The sequence below is a fragment of the Cicer arietinum genome, chromosome 5, assembly GCF_000331145.2.
Source record: "Cicer arietinum cultivar CDC Frontier isolate Library 1 chromosome 5, Cicar.CDCFrontier_v2.0, whole genome shotgun sequence".
NCBI classification, from domain to species: domain Eukaryota; kingdom Viridiplantae; phylum Streptophyta; class Magnoliopsida; order Fabales; family Fabaceae; genus Cicer; species Cicer arietinum.
Genome location: NC_021164.2, coordinates 78114408 through 78134070, shown reverse-complemented (window position 1 = coordinate 78134070; position 19663 = coordinate 78114408). Strand labels below are relative to the sequence as shown.

At 32.0% G+C, this 19663-nt stretch overlaps 3 protein-coding genes across 4 annotated transcripts; 1 reads left to right on the top strand and 2 right to left on the bottom strand.

The window, feature by feature from the left end:
* The first annotated feature begins 71 nt into the window (after positions 1-71).
* LOC101505130 (glyceraldehyde-3-phosphate dehydrogenase B, chloroplastic) lies at positions 72-3948 on the top strand. Its single transcript, XM_004500790.4, has 9 exons — positions 72-390; positions 489-602; positions 1068-1232; positions 1641-1808; positions 2224-2384; positions 2558-2619; positions 2878-2927; positions 3020-3426; positions 3573-3948. Exons 1-9 carry the CDS (start codon positions 73-75, stop codon positions 3703-3705), a joined length of 1578 nt encoding a protein of 525 aa, XP_004500847.1. The 5' UTR covers position 72; the 3' UTR covers positions 3706-3948.
* A 264-nt stretch (positions 3949-4212) lies between these two features.
* LOC101505452 (glutamate receptor 3.3) lies at positions 4213-9018 on the bottom strand. 2 transcript variants are annotated; one of them, XM_073369178.1, is made up of 7 exons: positions 8901-9018; positions 8291-8530; positions 6547-7889; positions 6169-6446; positions 5556-5587; positions 5059-5465; positions 4213-4776 (listed from the first exon to the last, which is right to left on the bottom strand). In XM_073369178.1, the coding sequence occupies exons 2-7, from the start codon at positions 8400-8402 to the stop codon at positions 4333-4335; spliced, it is 2616 nt and encodes an 871-aa protein (XP_073225279.1). In that variant the 5' UTR covers positions 8403-8530; positions 8901-9018; the 3' UTR covers positions 4213-4332. The 2 variants fall into 2 exon arrangements, with proteins under 2 accessions (XP_073225279.1, XP_004500848.1); XM_004500791.4 differs by lacking the exon at positions 8901-9018 and having other exon boundaries at positions 8291-8744.
* Positions 9019-11663: 2645 nt separating this feature from the next.
* LOC101506006 (uncharacterized) lies at positions 11664-15724 on the bottom strand. The gene is made up of 9 exons (XM_004500793.4): positions 15456-15724; positions 15307-15333; positions 15129-15208; positions 14277-14346; positions 14000-14057; positions 13082-13133; positions 12908-12932; positions 12715-12806; positions 11664-12115 (listed from the first exon to the last, which is right to left on the bottom strand). Exons 1-9 carry the CDS (start codon positions 15567-15569, stop codon positions 12064-12066), a joined length of 570 nt encoding a protein of 189 aa, XP_004500850.1. The 5' UTR covers positions 15570-15724; the 3' UTR covers positions 11664-12063.
* Positions 15725-19663: the final 3939 nt, after the last annotated feature.

Below are 19663 nucleotides of genomic sequence, written 5' to 3'. Positions count from 1 at the left end.
CTTTCCCTCCTTATACGTTATTTTATAATTTATATTTATATATATGTGGCTCAAAATAAGAATTCCAATGATATGAATACATGGATGTCAAAAACATTATCTTATCTTATAGAGATATTCTTACAACATATTCACCACTCATTCAGCAACCATAATTTTCTTTTTCACAACCAACTTGAGAAAAATCTACAAAGAAAAATATTAACCACTCATTCATCAACCATAATTTTCATTTTGCATATAAACACTCACAAAAGAGTTGTAATTCAGCTTGGTTGCATCTTAGGCATGGCCACTACTCATGCAGCTTTAGCTTCTACAAGAATTCCCACAAACACAAGGTTTCCATCTAAGGCATCTCACAATTTCCCAACCCAATGTGCCTCAAAGGTTTCATTCTCTCTAAAATTGTGACCTTTATGGATACTTTATTTCATATAATTAATTAATATAAAGTTTCTTAATTCACTTAACTTTGCTTTGATCAGAGACTTGAGGTGGCTGAATTCTGTGGACTAAAATCAACATCATGCATTACCTATGCCAATAATGCTAGAGACTCTTCCTTTTCTGATGTTGTAGCTGCACAACTCACTTCCAAGGTTATTTTCTACTCACAACTTTTATATATCTCATTGGATCATGATAGATTCCTTCATTCTATTATGTGTCACACAAAATCTATTAGCTTTTATGATATTCTTTGTAGCTAAATATATTTATCCTTAGCTAAATTATCCTATTTAGATATACTTTTCCTCAACTGGTTTAAGATGATGAGTTATAGGACCAGAGCTTAAATCTCGACAAAGGAGAAAAAGGCTTACATATCAGCTAATATACTAACATTTGTCTATAAAAAAAATACACCCTTCGTTTAGAAAATGTTGGAATCAATACATATTTGCAAGGAAACACAAAAAAATTGTAGATTAATGTCTCCTTTTAAAGCCATTCTTTGAAATCTCTTAAAGATGATTAAAGTCATTACAAATATGTAACATCTTTGGTAACTGCATTGAAGCTAAATAAATTCAATTTGCTTATGATTTGCAAATTATAATCAGGCTGCCGTTGGATCAATTCCTGTGAGGGGAGAGACTGTGGCTAAGTTGAAGGTAGCAATCAATGGTTTCGGACGCATTGGTAGAAATTTCCTCAGATGCTGGCACGAACGAAAGGACTCGCCCCTTGAAGTAATTGTTGTCAATGACAGTGGTGGTGTCAAGAATGTAAGTTTTCAAATGTCATTGCTCCTTTAATTGGACTGAGTTTGTTTTGTTACTACAGATTAATTGGGTTATGTTTGGATATGCCACTTAAATAAGCGCTTGTAACATAAACGATTATCATATAAGTGTTTATAAATAAGCTATTTCTATAACAAAAGATCAAATAAAGGCAAACTATTTTCATATAAACTATAAGCTATTTTCACAAGTTATCTTGAAGAGCTTATTGAAAATAAGATGAAATCAGCTTATGGACATATCATAAGCTTTTTTCATAAGCGCTCGCAAATAGTCTTACAAGTGCCTACACCGGTGGATAAACTCAAATAAACCAATCATAACAAGCCCTTAGTTTCACTGAATTTAATGGTATAGTAATAGTGACTTCCTCTTGTTTCACATTTTCAGGCTTCACACTTGTTGAAATATGATTCGATGCTCGGAACTTTTAAAGCAGATGTGAAAATACTAAATAATGAGACCATTACAGTTGATGGTAAACCCATCAAGGTTGTCTCTAGCAGGGATCCTCTTAAGCTTCCTTGGGCTGAGCTTGGAATTGACATTGTTATTGAGGTAAGTCCTTAACTATCTGCTTGATTTATTTCAAACATCATACATCAAAGGCCACAAAATGAAAATACAAGCATGTGATTGGTTCATTTCTTAAAAAAATCAACAACTTATTTTAACAAATGATTAATTTATGAGATCACTAATTTTACTTTTTAAATAGTGTGTATGACAGTGGAATTTGGATTCACTGTAGTCATAAACTATGTAGTAACCACAATCATATTATATCAAAGTCGTTGGATGAAGTCAAGATATGAGCTTTCCATTCTTTATCCAACAACAATGATATAATGATAGCAGTGAACCTGAGTTTGAGTTTGAAAATTTGGTTACTAACATTCCTCAATCAAGCGAAAATTTGTCAACATTATTTATTAATTACATTTTTGAAAAACATGAATGAATTTTTGTTCAGGGAACAGGAGTGTTTGTGGATGGCCCTGGTGCTGGAAAACACATCCAAGCAGGTGCTAAGAAAGTTATCATCACTGCACCTGCAAAGGGTGCTGATATTCCAACTTATGTTGTTGGAGTAAATGAACAAGACTATGGTCATGATGTAGCTGACATCATAAGGTAAGGTTTTGGTGTTTGTGTGCCTTGGTGAGCAAGATTAGTGTTTCAGTTATTGACTTTGTTGTGAATGTTGAGATTTAGAAGAAGGGTATTGCAACTGAGAATGTCAATGCAAAATAGTGTTTTGTATTGATTGATTAATCATATTCATTCTTTTGTTTCTTAATGTACAGCAATGCTTCTTGCACCACAAACTGTCTTGCTCCCTTTGTGAAAATCCTGGATGAAGAGTTTGGTAAGCAAAAATTCTGATACTCATCATACTGAGGTTTTTTTTAAAAAAATTGGGAGGGAGAAACTATTATTTCTTAAAGTGACATTGATGACTATTTTACAACTACTCTCGAGGGAATTTGAACTTTGTTGTTTAAGGTTACAAGGTCAAACTTTTACCATTGAACTAAAACCTCGTAATATCAGTAGTTAATATTGTAAGAGCAACATTTGATTCCTTGATCAAAGCCACTTAATTCTCTTTGATATATATTTCCAGGAATTGTGAAGGGAACCATGACAACCACGCATTCCTACACAGGAGACCAGGTACAAGATCAACCACTACAAGTTTGTTAGGATATACTATTCAATCTAACAACTGAAAAATGGATAAGTTACAATAAGAGTTGTTTGTGCAGAGGCTTCTGGATGCTTCACATAGGGACTTGAGAAGAGCCAGGGCTGCAGCACTGAACATTGTCCCCACCAGCACAGGAGCAGCCAAGGCCGTGTCTTTAGTGCTGCCGCAGCTCAAGGGAAAGCTCAACGGAATTGCCCTCCGTGTGCCGACACCCAATGTTTCAGTTGTTGACCTTGTGATCAATGTTGCGAAGAAGGGTATTTCAGCTGAAGATGTCAATGCAGCATTTAGAAAGGCAGCTGAGGGGCCACTGAAAGGTGTGTTGGATGTGTGTGATCTTCCGCTAGTGTCTGTTGACTTCCGCTGCACTGATGTTTCTTCAACTATTGACTCTTCCTTGACTATGGTCATGGGAGATGATATGGTGAAGGTGGTTGCTTGGTATGACAATGAATGGGGTTACAGGTTAGGTCACTATCCATATAATAAGTTTCATGTCATGTCACTAACTTCCAATCCAATAGATAGATACAAATAGAACATCCATGCATCTTTTTATGTCGTTGCAATATAGATCATGTTATTGATAGTTACAATGTTGGTAATTTCAGCCAAAGAGTGGTGGATTTAGCACATCTAGTAGCAAACAAATGGCCAGGCACCCCTCAAAAAGGTAGTGGAGACCCATTAGAGGATTTCTGTGAGACAAACCCGGCCGATGATGAATGTAAAGTTTATGAATAGAGGATGATCATTTTCTGACTTGATTATTACCTCTACCAGCAAGCCATTTGTTTTTTCCTTTTTGTTAATGTATTATATCATTTAAATGAGAAAGAAGAACAAATTTGTTAAGACAGACACTGTGTTATGTGATGTCTGGGAGATCAAGACTAAGTTTAAATTTATCTGTGGTCAATAATGAGTTTTTCTGTAACAATGATTCTTAATTATCATTATGTATTTATAACAATGCACTTCTTCTGATATCTGATTTACAAGTCTTTAAATTTATTAATGCCTAGCCAAGTCCCAGCAGTAACCTTACATAAAAATACTTGCTCATCCTTGCATGAAAATACTGCAAAAGTGAAAATGTAAAAATACTTGATCATCCTTGCACGAGTATATTACAAGTTTTAATGGTGTTTGTATAGAATGTAATACAAGTACTAACATGTTCTTTGAGATAACTCCCCATTGTTTCAGTCTCATAAATCAAGTAACTATCCCTGAAAAACTTCCAAGATATATCCCGTAAGACAAATAATTTTATATCTAGAATCATTTACAATGAAGCTCTAATATTTGGTATTTGTACAAAAATAGCACAAAGGCTAAGACCAATAAATATTCAATGAAATCAAAGGGTCAATTGTTTGATTTGAACTCAGCTTCTGTTACTATCTGTATCCTCTTTGGTTGCCTTTCGATTTGATCTTCAGGTGACATTTCATCTCCATTCCTCTTTCTTCTTTCACTCCTTGATGGATCTTTCTTCTCGTCGACGAGTGAAAGAAATCTTTGCATTGGGCCAACATTAGAAGCAGGTTCAGACGGAGCAGAACGCCATAACAGTAACATAATCTGCAAAAAATATATGAGGAGAGCGATAAAGCAAGCCAACCCGCAAATGATGAAAAGACCCCAGAAGCTTTTAAGCTGAAGACGATCTGAATCAATTTCAGTATTATCTAAACTACATGTGCTTCGTGTCATCCACTTATCATGAATCCGCTGCAGATCACCGGTTTCTGAAAGTTGTAGAATGGCAGTTGACAAATCCACAGCCAAAGGGGAGTCACGAGGGAATGCCTATCACCCCAAAAAAAAAAACACAAGTCTTGCTATTATTATAACATCGGCAACACATATTCAAGATGATGAGTTACTCGGATATGCATATATTAACAATCCACATTGATCAAATATGCAATTGATGTAAATGACGATCCAGTTTTTCCATTCAAGATATTTGAAAGATAATATAATCACAGAATCACAGATGTGCAGAAAACATCCTAATATCTATGCTGAATTCAAATATCCATTTTCTTTTTCCCATTGATTATTGATCTAAAAGGTAGAGATACTCACAAAACCCCAGCCACTTCTGGTGAACTCCTGACCTACAATCCTGAATGTGCATTGAGCTGATAAGAATATTTCGACATAGGGCCGTTCGTCTATAATAGCAGCAACACCTCCTTTATTAGGACCAAGTTGAAGTGCCTTAGCATATTCTTCTGGAGATCCAAGTGCAACAAGTCTAGATTTGGATATTCCGATATCTTCAGTCAAGTAACGTTCCGCAAACGAACCCACTTGGAACCCTATAGGTTCATCACTAGCTTTCAAGCTATCAATGCCACTGATAGGTGAAGATAACTGCTGCACTGTGAGTATGGATGTTAAACTTGCAGTGTAGCTTGAATTAATGATCAAAACCACAAACAACCATATGAGCACCACACCGCGACCAAGAGCACTCACTGTATTCTCTCCTGCAGAAGTAACAAAGAAAAACCCGATAAAGTTGCTTCATTATGTCCATTCAAGTTTCAACAAACAAAAGTAACTGGAGTAACACTTACTGTGAGAAAAAAATAGAGTAGACAGACTAAACCTGCATGCACGTAAAAATAGATGGATCAGAAACAATTGAGACTGCCATATTCAAGATGAAGACAAATGATATCCTGTAACATCCTCACAAAATGGCAAATTGAAACTATAAATTCTTAAATTCTTTCTACATCCTATTGACAAGAAAAATGGCACGTGAAAATCTAATAAACATGATATGAGAAACAGATAGGTGCTGCCTATGCATTCCATTGCATGAACAGCAGCTGAAACCACTTCTTATTGTTTGTTTGATTTCACTTTTGGATGATGGAAAATTGACTCTAGAGGAGTACAATTGATTTTAACATGTTTGAATGTGCTTGAATATAATTGATTCCAAAATTGGTTCTAACTTGAAGCTCGAATTTGGAGTTTTTACCTCTAGCATTGATTTTTCGCCTAAAATCTATTGTTCAACTCACTTTTACATGAATCAATTAATTCAAAATTAATTTTTTTTCACCGCAGAATCAAACCAACACTAGTAGTAGTAGTCTTTGTTTATAACATATCATATATAAAAAATATGCAATTAATTAGCCAAGCGCAGCAGTATGATAAAACAGATAAATAACTAACCATAATATGGTTATAAATTGTTGTTTAGGTGGACCCCTGAACTCATCATTTATCCTGTGTTCCAGAATCCATACAACTATCCCAACGAAAAAGAAGAAACAAGCAGTCACAATCCACATGGAAGGAGTGAATGGCTGCAGGAAAGACCAACCGCCTGAATTGATCTTCTTAAAAGGGGCCACCACAACAAGTCCAGATGCAGCATACGGCTGTGTAAAATCTACAATCCTTGTCCGATTTGTGACAATGGCAATGTCGCCAACAGCACCATCAAAATACTGAACCGCGTAAATGAAAGAATTAACCAGTTGAAATTAAATAATGGAAGTTAAAAACTGTTGCATACATCGAAGATCAGATTTATAAGCCAGTACTTACACCAGTGGTTATTGAGTTGACAAGTTCTGTGTAGCTTGGATTTTTTCGACCATCACCAAACGGTACAAATCGGTAAGGAACGGCATATGGTAACAAATTTACAGCTGCTGCAAATACATCAACGCAGAACCCTTTAAACGTATCAGTTCCCTTTACAGGTGATACAAATTCATGGAAACTGACTCGGATAGGCACACCAATTCTCAATTGTTTTCCATTGTTGGGGAAGACCCATCCACGGGGCCTGGATGGTGTTTCTCCAGGCCATATCACACTGTGAAGGTGCTGGTTTGCACTTGATCTATTAGGTGGGTTAGCATACAGTGTCTCAGGAGATACAATTGACAACCCAGAATAGTTAGACCAGTAGCCAATTCGACGAAAACCATTTCCAACAACATTAATGATGTCATAGGCTGGTCGAAAAAGATTTTTATCCAAATCAAATTTCATTGGACCTGATAATCCAACAAAATCACTCTGCAATATGTTGTCCAATAGAAGCGTTCCGTTGTCAAATATGCTCATTGCATCAAGGTTAAGACCACCACCCTTTCCCTTATCATGCAAACTTGTGTAATTGGTACACGAAATGACCCCGCCCTGATTGAAAAACTCATCGATAGCTCGTGCAACCAGCCAAACGGAATCATAAGCATGGAGACCATAAGAATGTAACCCTAAGGAACCACCAGTTATCTTGTTCCACCTGGTGAAAAATGCTTTTTTCTTATCAGTATCAGGCGTATGCTGCCGCAAACCAAGTGCTCCCTGCAGAGTATCCATTGTCTCCAAAGGAAGAGAAGAAGAATCTAAAACAGTGGAAAGCCAATCTGTGGCTATCCAGACATAACCCTCCTGCATCATCCCAAGATAACGCGCCACTTTGAAGATCATAAATCCAGAATTAGAATGTGCATGGACAACAATAACTCGAGACTGCATCTGCGCCACATTCACAAGCAAATTGGTGATTTCACCCCTATCAACATCAGGTCCTGATTTGATCCCTGCCTTGTAGGAGATTCTACAACGCCTTCCTGCGAGCGCATCTTCTAACACAGACACACCGTTTCGTCCATAATCATCATCTACATAAATAGCAATAACTTCCTTCCATCCATAAAAATCAATGATTTCAGCAACAGCAGTCATTTGGTACAAATCACTGAGTGTTGTCCTGACAAAGAAAGGGAACTGCAGCGATGAGAGTGTAGGGTCTGTAGCTGCAAATGACAGCATAGGAACACGAAGCTCGTTTGCAACATGAGATACTATGTGGGAAACTACAGAAGATTGTGGACCTAGTATGGCAATTACATCGGTCTCCATGAACCGCAAAGCTGCAACAAATGGAATACAATAGGTTCACAATCACAAATCTTTTTTCAATCATGTAATTTTCGGTTAAACACCGTTGATCTATGTTTAATGTGATACTGTTATTTACTGTTAAACTTCATTGCTACTCAATAATAACTGAACACAACAAATTGTAAAAATCATAACCAACTTACTAAATAAGTGAACACAACAAATCGTAAATTGTAACTAACTGACTCAACAACTGAACTTGTAAATTGTAACTAACTAACTAACTAACTTAACTTAATAATTGAACGCAACAAATTGTAAATCATAACTAACATTTTGTCCTCGTGCATTGGAGGAATCTAATAAATGTTGATTTAGAAATGAATCTAATAATAATAATAATATGAGAGAATAGAGGGAATTAGAATACCTTGAATCATGCCATCAAAACCACTACAATTGGAAGTTTGCATATGGAGACGAAGTTGAGTTCCATGAAGAATGTTGGAATTGGAGTTGATATCTTTGACAGCTTCTTCCATAGCAAGCTTCGCAACTTTACCAATGGAGGAATCAAAGGTGAAGATAGCTCCAATGTTTACAAAGGTGGGTCTTGAAAATGAGACATTTGAATTTGAATTTGAATTTGAATTTGAATAAACTCCTCTTCCTTCTCCCAACACCAACACCAACACACAGTAAAAATAAAAGTAAGGAAACAAAAATAAATTCATCTAAAAAATCTGAACTAAACAATGCATTTGTTAAGTATATAGTATTAGTATATATGAAGATAGAAAACTTAAAGACAAGCAACACCTAAGCAGTGAAAAAGAAAAAGTTGTGTTGTAATTAAAACTGTGAATGAAAAAAAGATTATGTTAGGTTGGAGTGAAGAATAAAAATAGTAACAAGAAATGAAAGAAACAATATATTGGTAGTGATAAGAACACATCACAAAAAAAAAATATCAGAAAGGGAATGGGAAAGGAAGTGGGGTTCACGTTGCAAATTGCAATTATTAATTAATAAAGTATCACCCGCTCAAATCTTATCTCTCAACTGCTTCACGCACGGTATCATTTTACACATGGGAACACAAATCACCGTCTTTTTCAACTTTCTTTTTTTCATTAAAAAAATTCAGATACAGAATAGGTCCTCATATTTTCTTACTACCAACTCAACTCAACTTTAACGACTCTCCTAATAATTTCTTCACATCTCAACCCTCATTTTGAGTATGCTAAATTTCACTTTTAATCGTTTAAGTTTTATACAATTTTTTAAAAGATTATTTATGTTTCTTTTAGGTCCTTTAAATAGCACTGCTGTTACGAAGTTCCCAAATTATAAAAATAAACAATTTTATATTGATTATTAAGTTTTAAAAAAATATCTTTATGATTCTTTAAATTTAAATTAATTTTCAGGTTCAATTTATATGTGTTTTATCTCTTCAACATCTTCATCTTGAAATAATCTAAAATTTGTAATTCTAATAAGAAAATTCAAAACATCGATTATGTGAACTATAGTAAAATCAAAATAAGAAATCTATCATTCTGATAAGAATTAAAAATGAATTGTTGAAAATACATAGAAATTCGCCATAAATCTATTAAAAATAATTGGGTTGTTTGTACATCTGGGAACTGGATCAAACATAAATGAGTAAAAGTGCAATTTGACCTAAGTTTTTTTTTGCAATGTTATAGTATTTTTACTCTCATTTTGAAAAATATTATAGTATTTGTACATGTTGGATACCTAAACATTCATATGATTCGTACCGAGTTATTAAAATAAATTGATAAATAAAAAATATAATTGTTAAAAATCATTAAAATACTCTTAAATTTGAACCATAAAATATTATAACTAAAAATATTTGTTAACTCAAATATTCTTAGACAATACACATTTTTGTGTTTGGTATTTGTAAGAAACATAATATTTGATCAATAATAAATTTTTACAATAACTAATTTTTAATTCTTGTTGGAATAATGAATTTTTTATTTTGATTTTTCTCTAATTCACATCATCGAAGTTTTGAATTTTTTATTGGAATTGCAAATTTTAGGTTTTAGGTTATTTAAAGATGAAGTGGAGAAGGAAGATGGTGAAGAGGTAAAATATGAAGATTGAGTCCGAACAAAAACTGATTTAAATTTAGAGGACTATAATTTTTTTTTTCTAGAACTTAACTGATCAATAATTTAGAAGAAGGTGAATATTTTCATAAATACACCCCTTATAAGAAAGTGAGAGAGATTAAACATTTCAAATGAACACTCATTACAATACACAATTAATATTTTGTAAATATTTTGTGAAATTGCAAGTCATACGATAATATTATCTGAGATAATTAATACAAAGTTGCAAGTATAATTATATAGTCACAATTAATAAGATATAACTATAAGTTATAAAATCACAATTATTTACTATTTATCATAATTAGATTCTTAAAAATTTTGCAAACGTTTATGTTTCAATTATAAATATTGTAATGGTCCAATGATATTAATATATGTTAAAACATAAAAAGAAAACAATTAATTAAACTAAACACTAATATAATAAATAATTAAATAAATAAATAATATATTTATATAAGTGCGAGTGCGGGGCGGGGTGGGTACTGTAGTACCCATACCCGCTTAATTTTGCGGGTAATTACCCATCCCCATGCCCAAACCCATTATGCGGGTTTTCACCCTACCCATTGTGGGTTTTCTTTGCGGATACCCACTGAATATGGGTCTAATTGTCATCCCTAGTTAAAACACTTGATAAGAGATAAATAATAGAAATTACGTTGAAAAAACACATTTTTTAAGTTGAAAAAACACATTTTTTAAGTTTTAAGGTATTTAATGCATGTAGCAAAGATCAAATTCCCACCAAATAATTAACTAACTCAAATATTTATCACTTGAATCTCACCATATTGGTGATTAATATATTTCTACTTTAGGCATTTTGTATTGTGTAAATTAACGGGTACTAATTGTTTTTTAGTAAAAAAGGTATGCGTATGATACTTTTCAGATGAAAATGTATGTGCATTACTCCTATCAAACAACTTTTGGGATCCCTTTCTTCACAAGAACATCCCAAATGAAAAATACTTGATAGATGGACGATGCTGACGGCTTGTAAGGGACAAAAGTTGTGGTAAGAACGTTGAATACTTTAGCCAATATGCTATGATATTATTAGACAGTACGCATCGATAATATGCTATCACACGTGTAGACAACTTTTTTTTAAGGAGACACACAACTTCTTTAAGGTCAGATTTCCAATAAAATTAAAGGAAAAATAATTGAGGAACTAATTACAGTTTATTTTTAACCTCATTTAAGAGCATGCTAAACTAGCTCGAACTAGTTTTAGATAGTCAAAAAACTAAATGTTTCATGATTAGACCCTCACATAAAAGTGATTTTTTTAAACATCGATAATTATTATTATTTTTTAACTATTATTTGAAAGAATGTCTCTTTTGCATATGTGTATAAACACTATAATTTGGTCTTATGACTATAGAAGACTTGTTCGACTAACTCTAGAATCTTCATAAAACAATCTGGACACAATCTTCATAAAACAATCCGGACACATTTAGCTTGCAAATATTGACATTTTTTGCAATATAGCCAAGCAATATATTGTTGGTTTTGAAGTCTCCATCAAAGTTTCATAACGCAAATGTAACCTGTATGATAAAGACTCGTAACACTAGACGAGGGACAAGAGAAGGAAGTAACATCTAAATAAACACAAGTAAAGAAACCAAAAATATAAATTCCCTTGGTCAGCAACCAACGTATCTATTAGCCTCTCTGTATCTGTTTAGTTTATGAATGTTCTAAGAGAATTCTGAAGCTTCTTTTTTATGTAACTACTAGTATGTATCTGTAGAGGCATCAGGCAATACCTGTCTGAATAACCCAGCATTCAAAATAAAATACTTTAGAGTGCAGTGAGCGACCGTGAAGTCGTAATCATAACTTGATTAGAGTCCGATCAACCATATCAGTACAATGTCTCTTAATTAAGAAAAATGAAAGGCATTCTAACTCTTAAGACCAACTACAAAAAGGACAACACCATCAATTTTGTGATGCATTCTGTTAATTTTTAATTGCCTAAAGGCAGATATTTCCAGCCACCCTAATATCCAGGGTTTTAGAGCTCATCATTATCTCCGTCATCAATGACCTCCGCCTCATGTGATACACTGCATAAATACATTATTCTCAGTTATATCCATATACATCTTTTTAATTTTTAAGAATCATAATAAATACAGGATTTTCACATAGTGCAGGTATGTTCTGACAGGCCAACTTGCAAGAATCTCATTAGGAATTTATTTTAATGTTCCCCCTTAAGGCAGGTCTTTCTAGTTTATCTTATCATTTTGGAGTATATGTTTGTAACATTTTAGATCCTTAAGGTAGGATAGCACAAACCGTGAAGAGTATTTGGTAAATAGCCAAATGGATGTTAGAGAATTCTGAAGAGAGCAGCAACGGCTATGAAAAGCAAGTGTGAAACTGTCCTAATTCCTACATGTGTCAATATGACTTACACATTCAAACTCGTTAGTCATTATTATAAGCCCCATTAGGAACAATAGATCAGAAAGGGAAGGCTCCTCAGACTAACAAAAGCTAGGATGTTTGTTCCCAATCAATAAATAATGAATGATATGAACTAAAACCATACAAGCTTTTGGGTACCCCAAAAGTTCACGACCACAACAAATGTGTATGTGCAGAAAATCAAGTGAATAACTTAGGTAAAATAAATTCTAACTATTATCATTGAAGCTACCTCGTCTGACTGCAGTGTTTGCTCAAATCTTGACAAAGAACTTTGCTCACACTTCCCACTGTAACAGATCCTTTCTTTATCAATTCAGCCAGCTACAAGACATGGCATCATCAGAAATAATTCACCATACCATATAATGCAGATAAACACATGTAAAATAACTGCAGAAGAATCATGAAAAATGAAAACTCACCTCATCTTCTGTTTCTTCGAGTAATCTGGTCATAGTACACACATATGGTTAGTGCACAGCAGCAGTACTCAAGCTTTAAAGTCACTTCTTGCAAAAGCTAAAGGCAAAGCTTTGATGCGATATATATCCCTGTTAAATAAATTTTATTAAAACATAGACCTAGTTGCCTCTTACCTTCCACAAAAAGAAGAGATGTCTTTTGAATATGCCCGAGCTTCTTGTTTATCTGGCAAGAACAATATTTGTTCAAATAACTTTGATGACTAATAAATATTTACTTGCCAAGGTATCAAAAACAAGAAAACAGAAAAACAAAAAGTAAACAACTAAAATGGTAAACACTGGAATAAGCATGACAATGCAGCAAACTGAAATAATTCATACTAGTTATTAATCATTAAGGAATTAAAGTCTTTAATACGTATACATGACCATTGTGAAATAAGGAGTTCAAAATCAGGCATTTGCATTATAAGCAGCGACAGGTTGATAAGTTGACATGTAAAAATCTTGCAGAACATGATTCTCAAATACTTGATGAATCCAATTAAATTACAGCTACCTTTCCAGTTTATGGAGACTTGCAATCAGAATGCTAAATATATTTATATGAGATTTAGTAATATTTACAAAACATAGTCGTTCTGACACAACAAGCAAGGCAATGATTAATCTCTTATCATTTTCAACTGTTTTAATGTGTCATTGCTATGTTGAGTACCGTAAAACCCAAATGTACTAGAATAGACAGGTGCAGCATTAAAATATAGCATAATAGTTTCTTAACTATTATCCTTAGTTAACTATAATAGTTTCTTAACTATTTTCATTTTCAACTGTTTCATTGCTATGTTGAGTACTGTAAAACCCAAATGTACTAGAATAGACAGGTGCAGCATTAAAATATAGCATAATAGGTTCTTAACTATTATCCTTAGTTGTTTTCCATGAAAACTTTAGCATGTTTTTCTTAAGGCTGAAGAACTCATCAAGTAACAGTTCTGAAAATATATGGATCAGTTGGCAAACAAAGGGAGATATTTCATGAAGTCAAGCATGCTAAACCAAAGGAAGATGAAATAGAGTGCATACTTGTGAGGTTATCCCAGATACCCACTTTGAACCATATATGTGATGAATCTTTAAGTATCTGCAAAAACAGTTGGAAACACAGTGCCAATAACGCCCATTCTAGAGTATCTTAAACTTTGTAACAGAATCAAAGTGATATAGAAGTCGTAGCAGATAAAGATGCATGTAAATTTCTTACAACAGAAAAGATAAACTAATTTCCATAGAGAAATTCATACGCCGCCTATACAACAAAATGATAAGATAAGGAACCGATGCAGAGTAATTAAACAAGCACCTTGAGTGAGTACTCTTGCATCTTTTCGCAAAGGCCATCAAGAAGTTCAACCACTCTTAACTCGCTAATTCTGAATGTTGTACAAAACAGTTTCACAGTTAAGGAGTCGTTAGATGCGAGTAAGTAATGAGAGCAAATGCATTTTTTTTCCTTCAGAGAGATCAACATATGGAGATGTAATTATAATTGTTTGAAGAAATGAGATGAGATGAGATGAGATGACCAAAAGTTTCGGTGTCAGATGTCAGATTGAATTCTGGAAACCAAAAGGTAGAGGATTCAGTTATCAATTTTCCCTGCATACTGTATTCATTTCAACAATTCCCTTTCCCACAAGCTTCTAATTAAGAGAGAGGTGTAAAGTTGAACTGTTGAAGCGTGACGGCGTAGGCCCATGCATAGGTATAGGTATATATATATGAGTGTATAATAAGCCTTTATAGCATAAGTGCTTAATTAGCTAAATCTATTTTCTATAGCAAAAGGTAACAACGACAACCAAGTCTTAACTCTTATCCCATTAAGTAGGATCGACTAGATGGATTAAATGACGCTATAACATTCTATCATATAACATATCGTTTTCCAACTCATTAGTCTCTTATACTTTTGCTAGGTCTTTCTCTGTCTCTAGCGGTTTGACTAGTTTCCATTTGATCTACTCTCCTTACTACAAAATCTTTTCATATACGCTATTTTCATAAGCTATCTTGAAGATCTTATGAAAATAAGTTGAAAACAACTTATAAATAGGTCTAAGTTTTTTTTCATAAGCTCTAACAAACTATCTCACAAGTCATTGTGTCACTAGACAAGTACAAATAATTCAATCCAAAAGTTATTACATCATACCGGTAATCGATTAGCTTTCCTTGACGCTGGCCCTTGGAGTCCAAACGATGGCGCATATCCAAATGATTCCGCGGCCTTTCCTGTGTTGTGTAAATGCAAATGCAAATGCAATGAATGAATGGATCATAACATATTACAGCCACAAGCAATTTAAATTGAATTGAAATAAACATGTTACACTGGAAAGTCCAATCTCTAGCTCCCCCTGCAACACAAAATCATGTAAAATCAAATCAACGACAAACAAGTAATGAAATTAAATGAGTGAAATATGAATCAATTTGGGAGGAATGAAAAGAAAGAGAAAGAATCACAGAAATAGATTACCGCAACAGCTTTACAGGCAGCACATTTGTCATCAACGGCGTGAGACATTCCGATGAGTAATAGTAGGAAGAGACAGAGATGTGCCATTGACCAAATTGACCCTGAGATCTTCATATTCTCCGCTCGATCTACCTCTAACTGCTTCGCTAATTAGTAATTATAACAATTGATTAGTTGTGGTGATTAGTTAGTAATTATTACTTTGTGCAATATGGTTTCCTCCAAAATGAAGTGCAGATAGATAGATAAATTGAAGGCCACACCAACCCAGGCTTTCTCGATTCAAAACGTCCTTATATATATAACATTGTTTTGAAGAAGATGGAGTCATCGACGCTTACGTGTCATAATTCGATTGGTCCAATTCATTTGAACAAATGACTAATAGATATATAAAAATATTATAACTCTTTTTTCAAAGTTTATACTTATATTTGAAAACCAAGGGAGTAAATTATCTTTATTGGGTGTGTTTTATCATGGATCACTTAAGAGCATCTACAACGGTGAACTCAATATGGATTCTTTAGATGGGGTCCACTGTGCCACATCATTTTGAAGTAATTCACTCATTTGTTGATTCAAGTTCTAGTATGCCACATCATCCTAAATCAACTCATTCATTTTTTTACGGTTTAACTTTTAAAAAATCTATGTTATATTCTATTACTTTAATTTATACATTAATATTTAATTTTATTATAACTTAAAATATTAATTTAAATAGAAAAATAAATAAAAAAAAGTACGTTAATAAAAACTTTAATAAACTTCTGTAACAAAAATTGTGAAGAAAAAGTATGAGTAACAAATTGTTTAAGCTAACAATCGTAATTAAAGGAGAAAAAAAAGGCTAACGGTGATATATTAACTAAAAAAAGCTAATGGTTACAAAATTATTATTATTTAATAAATTAAAAAGAAGTTAACGGATATAAATTAATAAAAAATAATAAATTTATTATTATTAATAAATTAATAAAAGGTAGCGGTTATAATTATATTATTATTAAATTGTGAAAATAGATAGAAAAAACAAAATAAAAAAAGGTAACTGCTATGAAGCATCGTTCCTTCCTGGCAGTACCGTGATGACACCTTGGCACAACTCTAACGTTGAACCCAAAAAAAACTGGAAGTTAAGTAATTACACACTGACGGACGAACTCATTTTTACTCCCGTTGTAGATGCTCTTATAAACTAATTGTTACAGGTAAATTGAGAAAGTAGATAGAAAAAAAAAAAAGGTAACTGCTATAAAGCACCGTTCCTTCCTGACAGTACCGTAATGACACCATGACACAACTCCAACGGTGAACCCACAAAAAACTGGAAGTTAAGTAATTACACGCTGGCGGACGAACTCATTTTCACTCCCGTTGTAGATGCTCTAAGTGCATGACCAAGATTTTTGCCATTGCCTAGCCAATATCTTTTTCACCCAAATTTCAGCTTACAATAAAATATAATAATTTTTACCAAAATAAAATTTAATACTTTGTTTTTAAAAAAATATTAAAGGCACTAACGTTTCAAGTTTCTATTTGAGGGAGAGAAAAAAGGCACTAACGTGAATTTGGAGGAATCTGTAGTCACTGAATCGTTGAATCGGTGGTCCGAATTCGAATTCTCACCTTTACTACGTACTATCTTGGTCTCTTTTTCTGAATTCAAGTTTCGCATTCAGGTTTCAAGATTCTTTCTATTTGTTTGGCGTTTGGAGGCAATTCTTCTCTGTTTTGTTTCCGACGGTGACATCATGTTCTTGAAATTCAACCAAGAACGTTCAACTCGGTAAATCTTGATTATTCAAACCCTAGAAATCTAATTTGAATTGGTGCAAAAAAAGATTACCAAAAAGAGATGGATTCTGAATTGGTGCTAGGGCTTCATACTGGTTTGCAAAGTTTTTTTATTGCTGTGCTTTGAATCTGAAATTGACTTTCCATTTTTCTCTGTTCTCAAAGTCTTTTTTTTCTTCTTCTTTTATTTCCTGCACTCATTTTCACTCCCGTTGTAGATGCTCTAAGTGGTAATCGGTATATAAAAAACATTAGAAATTTTAATTCTTTTAAGAAGTAATAGTGAATGACTTTTTTCTTCTTTATGAATAAGATATTTATTTGATTTATTTTGTTTTAATATATATATACATATGTATTTTTGGTTATTAAAATTAATATTATTTAAATAATTATTTTAGGTATAAAAATATCATTAACATTTATTTATAAAAATGACGAATGTGGTAATTGAAATTTTTATCAATTAAACTATTTAACTTATAATTTTATCTATTTTATTTAATAAAATAATTAAAATTTTCAAATCTTAATAAAAAAAAATTTTCAACGACACCTTCATTTAAAAGGCATTGACGAAAATAATTAAATAAAATTATATCCAAGAGTTGCTAACTTAACTAAGTTATATACTTTCCAGTTCTTATTTTTCAACTAATCAAAAGTATCCTGTAAAATACATTTTTAACACACGCCTTCTAATTAGTTTAAATTCAAATAAACATTACTAAATTATTTATTCTCATATAAATTTAAAGGGGCTCACTTGCTAACATAATTAATTTTCTATTTAACAATAGCTTTATAATTTTTAGTTCTTGTAATGAACAATATTTCTCTTCCAGCAGATTTATTATAGTATTAGTTTATTTATAATTTATAATGATGTATATTTTGGCCTCTTTTGATAAAAATAAATAAAATTTACCTCTTTATTGAATTTATTAAGATGTGCCCATTTTTTATTCTTTAAATTTGACTACAAAACTAATTCTATCGTGCTAAAGTTTTTTTTTAAATCTTAAAAATTATTAATTATTATAGAGTGAGATTATTGGACTGAATAAGACTTTGCAATATCGTAGTTTAATCTTTAAAAAAAAATCTAGTATGTGATATGTTATTGATTTACTATTTTAGATTTGTGTTTTACTTTCATAGAAGTTTGGTGATAACGTGTTAGTTTATTTAAAAGTTTATTTTAATTTACTATATTTAAATAAATAATTAAATATATTTTTAAATTACAATTTAAAAAAAAATTTAACTTTAGATGAGACCATACTTCAATTTTATGCCAAAAAACAAAAGCAAATTAATATGCTTAAATTATTAAAGTTTAATATCTAACAAAATGATTAAAATTAAATATAATAATTACAATAATAATAAAAAATATTATTTACATTTATTAAAATAAATCAATATAATAGATTTAAAAAACTTTTTATGTGACATATATCCAAACATCTTTAACGAAATATACTTTTATTTAGAAATTTTGACCTTATATGTTTTAAAAAAACTTAGTATAACATAGACTTAATACAAACTAAACTTCATGATCGATATTATTTAGACACACATAAAAATATAATTTGTTTCTTTTACCTTTTATTCTTTTTGTGTGTCTAAATCATGTATCTAAATCTTTGTACCCACAAGGGTGGATTCATTCAAGAGGTAAGAGGGCTTTTACCTCCACACAAGTTATTATTGTGATTATTTGTAGAAATTAGTTTAATACATTTTCAAACATTTTATTTTCATAACAAACATAGATGTTGTCTCCACCACTATTTTTATAATTATCTTTAACTTTTGTTTTTATTATATTTTTCTTTTATATTTTTAGGACTCCATATTTCTTCTTTCTACTTTAGAGGATTAAATGTTTTTTATGTAAAACTATTATAAATTATTTTCATCCACTCTATTATAAAAATTTACATTATTATAAATGATTATTTTTTAATTTCTAATGCCAATTAAATTTTCATATTATTTTTAATTAAGAATAATTTGAATATTTATTCTATTATTTTCTTTTAAAACATATTATATTTATTTTCTTAGTTTCAATAAACAATATTTTAAGATCAGCCATTGATATCCTTCAAAGACTTTTTCATACAGGACACAACCACAAGATAAAAAAAAAAACTAATTTAGACATAGATATAAATAAATAGTGATGAAACACACTAACATAGAAATATATATTATATAATTATTTCAAAAATATAAGTAATTTTATTTATATATAAGTATTCTTATTTGTGGGTGTACCGGAACAAATATTATTTCTCAATGAAACGGCAATAAGCAGACCCATGAAGTACACTAGAGGTACAGCACATTGACAAGACAATAGCCGTTGAACTCGAATATGGCTTCATAAATCG

Excerpts from the sequence above, each read along its gene's own strand:
- LOC101505130 (XM_004500790.4), top strand. The coding sequence starts at position 73 with ATGAATACATGGATGTCAAAAACATTATCTTATCTTATAGAGATATTC. Across the intron at positions 391-488 it reads CAACCCAATGTGCCTCAAAG|AGACTTGAGGTGGCTGAATT; the intron begins GTTTCATTCTCT and ends TGCTTTGATCAG. Across the intron at positions 2,620-2,877 it reads AATCCTGGATGAAGAGTTTG|GAATTGTGAAGGGAACCATG; the intron begins GTAAGCAAAAAT and ends ATATATTTCCAG.
- LOC101506006 (XM_004500793.4), bottom strand. The coding sequence starts at position 15,569 with ATGAAGATCTCAGGGTCAATTTGGTCAATGGCACATCTCTGTCTCTTC. Across the intron at positions 14,347-15,128 it reads GGAAAGCTAATCGATTACCG|AATTAGCGAGTTAAGAGTGG; the intron begins GTATGATGTAAT and ends TACAACATTCAG. Across the intron at positions 14,058-14,276 it reads TGCAAGAGTACTCACTCAAG|ATACTTAAAGATTCATCACA; the intron begins GTGCTTGTTTAA and ends CTGTTTTTGCAG.
- LOC101505452 (XM_004500791.4), bottom strand. The coding sequence starts at position 8,594 with ATGAATTTATTTTTGTTTCCTTACTTTTATTTTTACTGTGTGTTGGTG. Across the intron at positions 7,890-8,290 it reads TTTTGATGGCATGATTCAAG|CTTTGCGGTTCATGGAGACC; the intron begins GTATTCTAATTC and ends CATTTGTTGCAG. Across the intron at positions 4,777-5,058 it reads CCAGAAGTGGCTGGGGTTTT|GCATTCCCTCGTGACTCCCC; the intron begins GTGAGTATCTCT and ends TTGGGGTGATAG.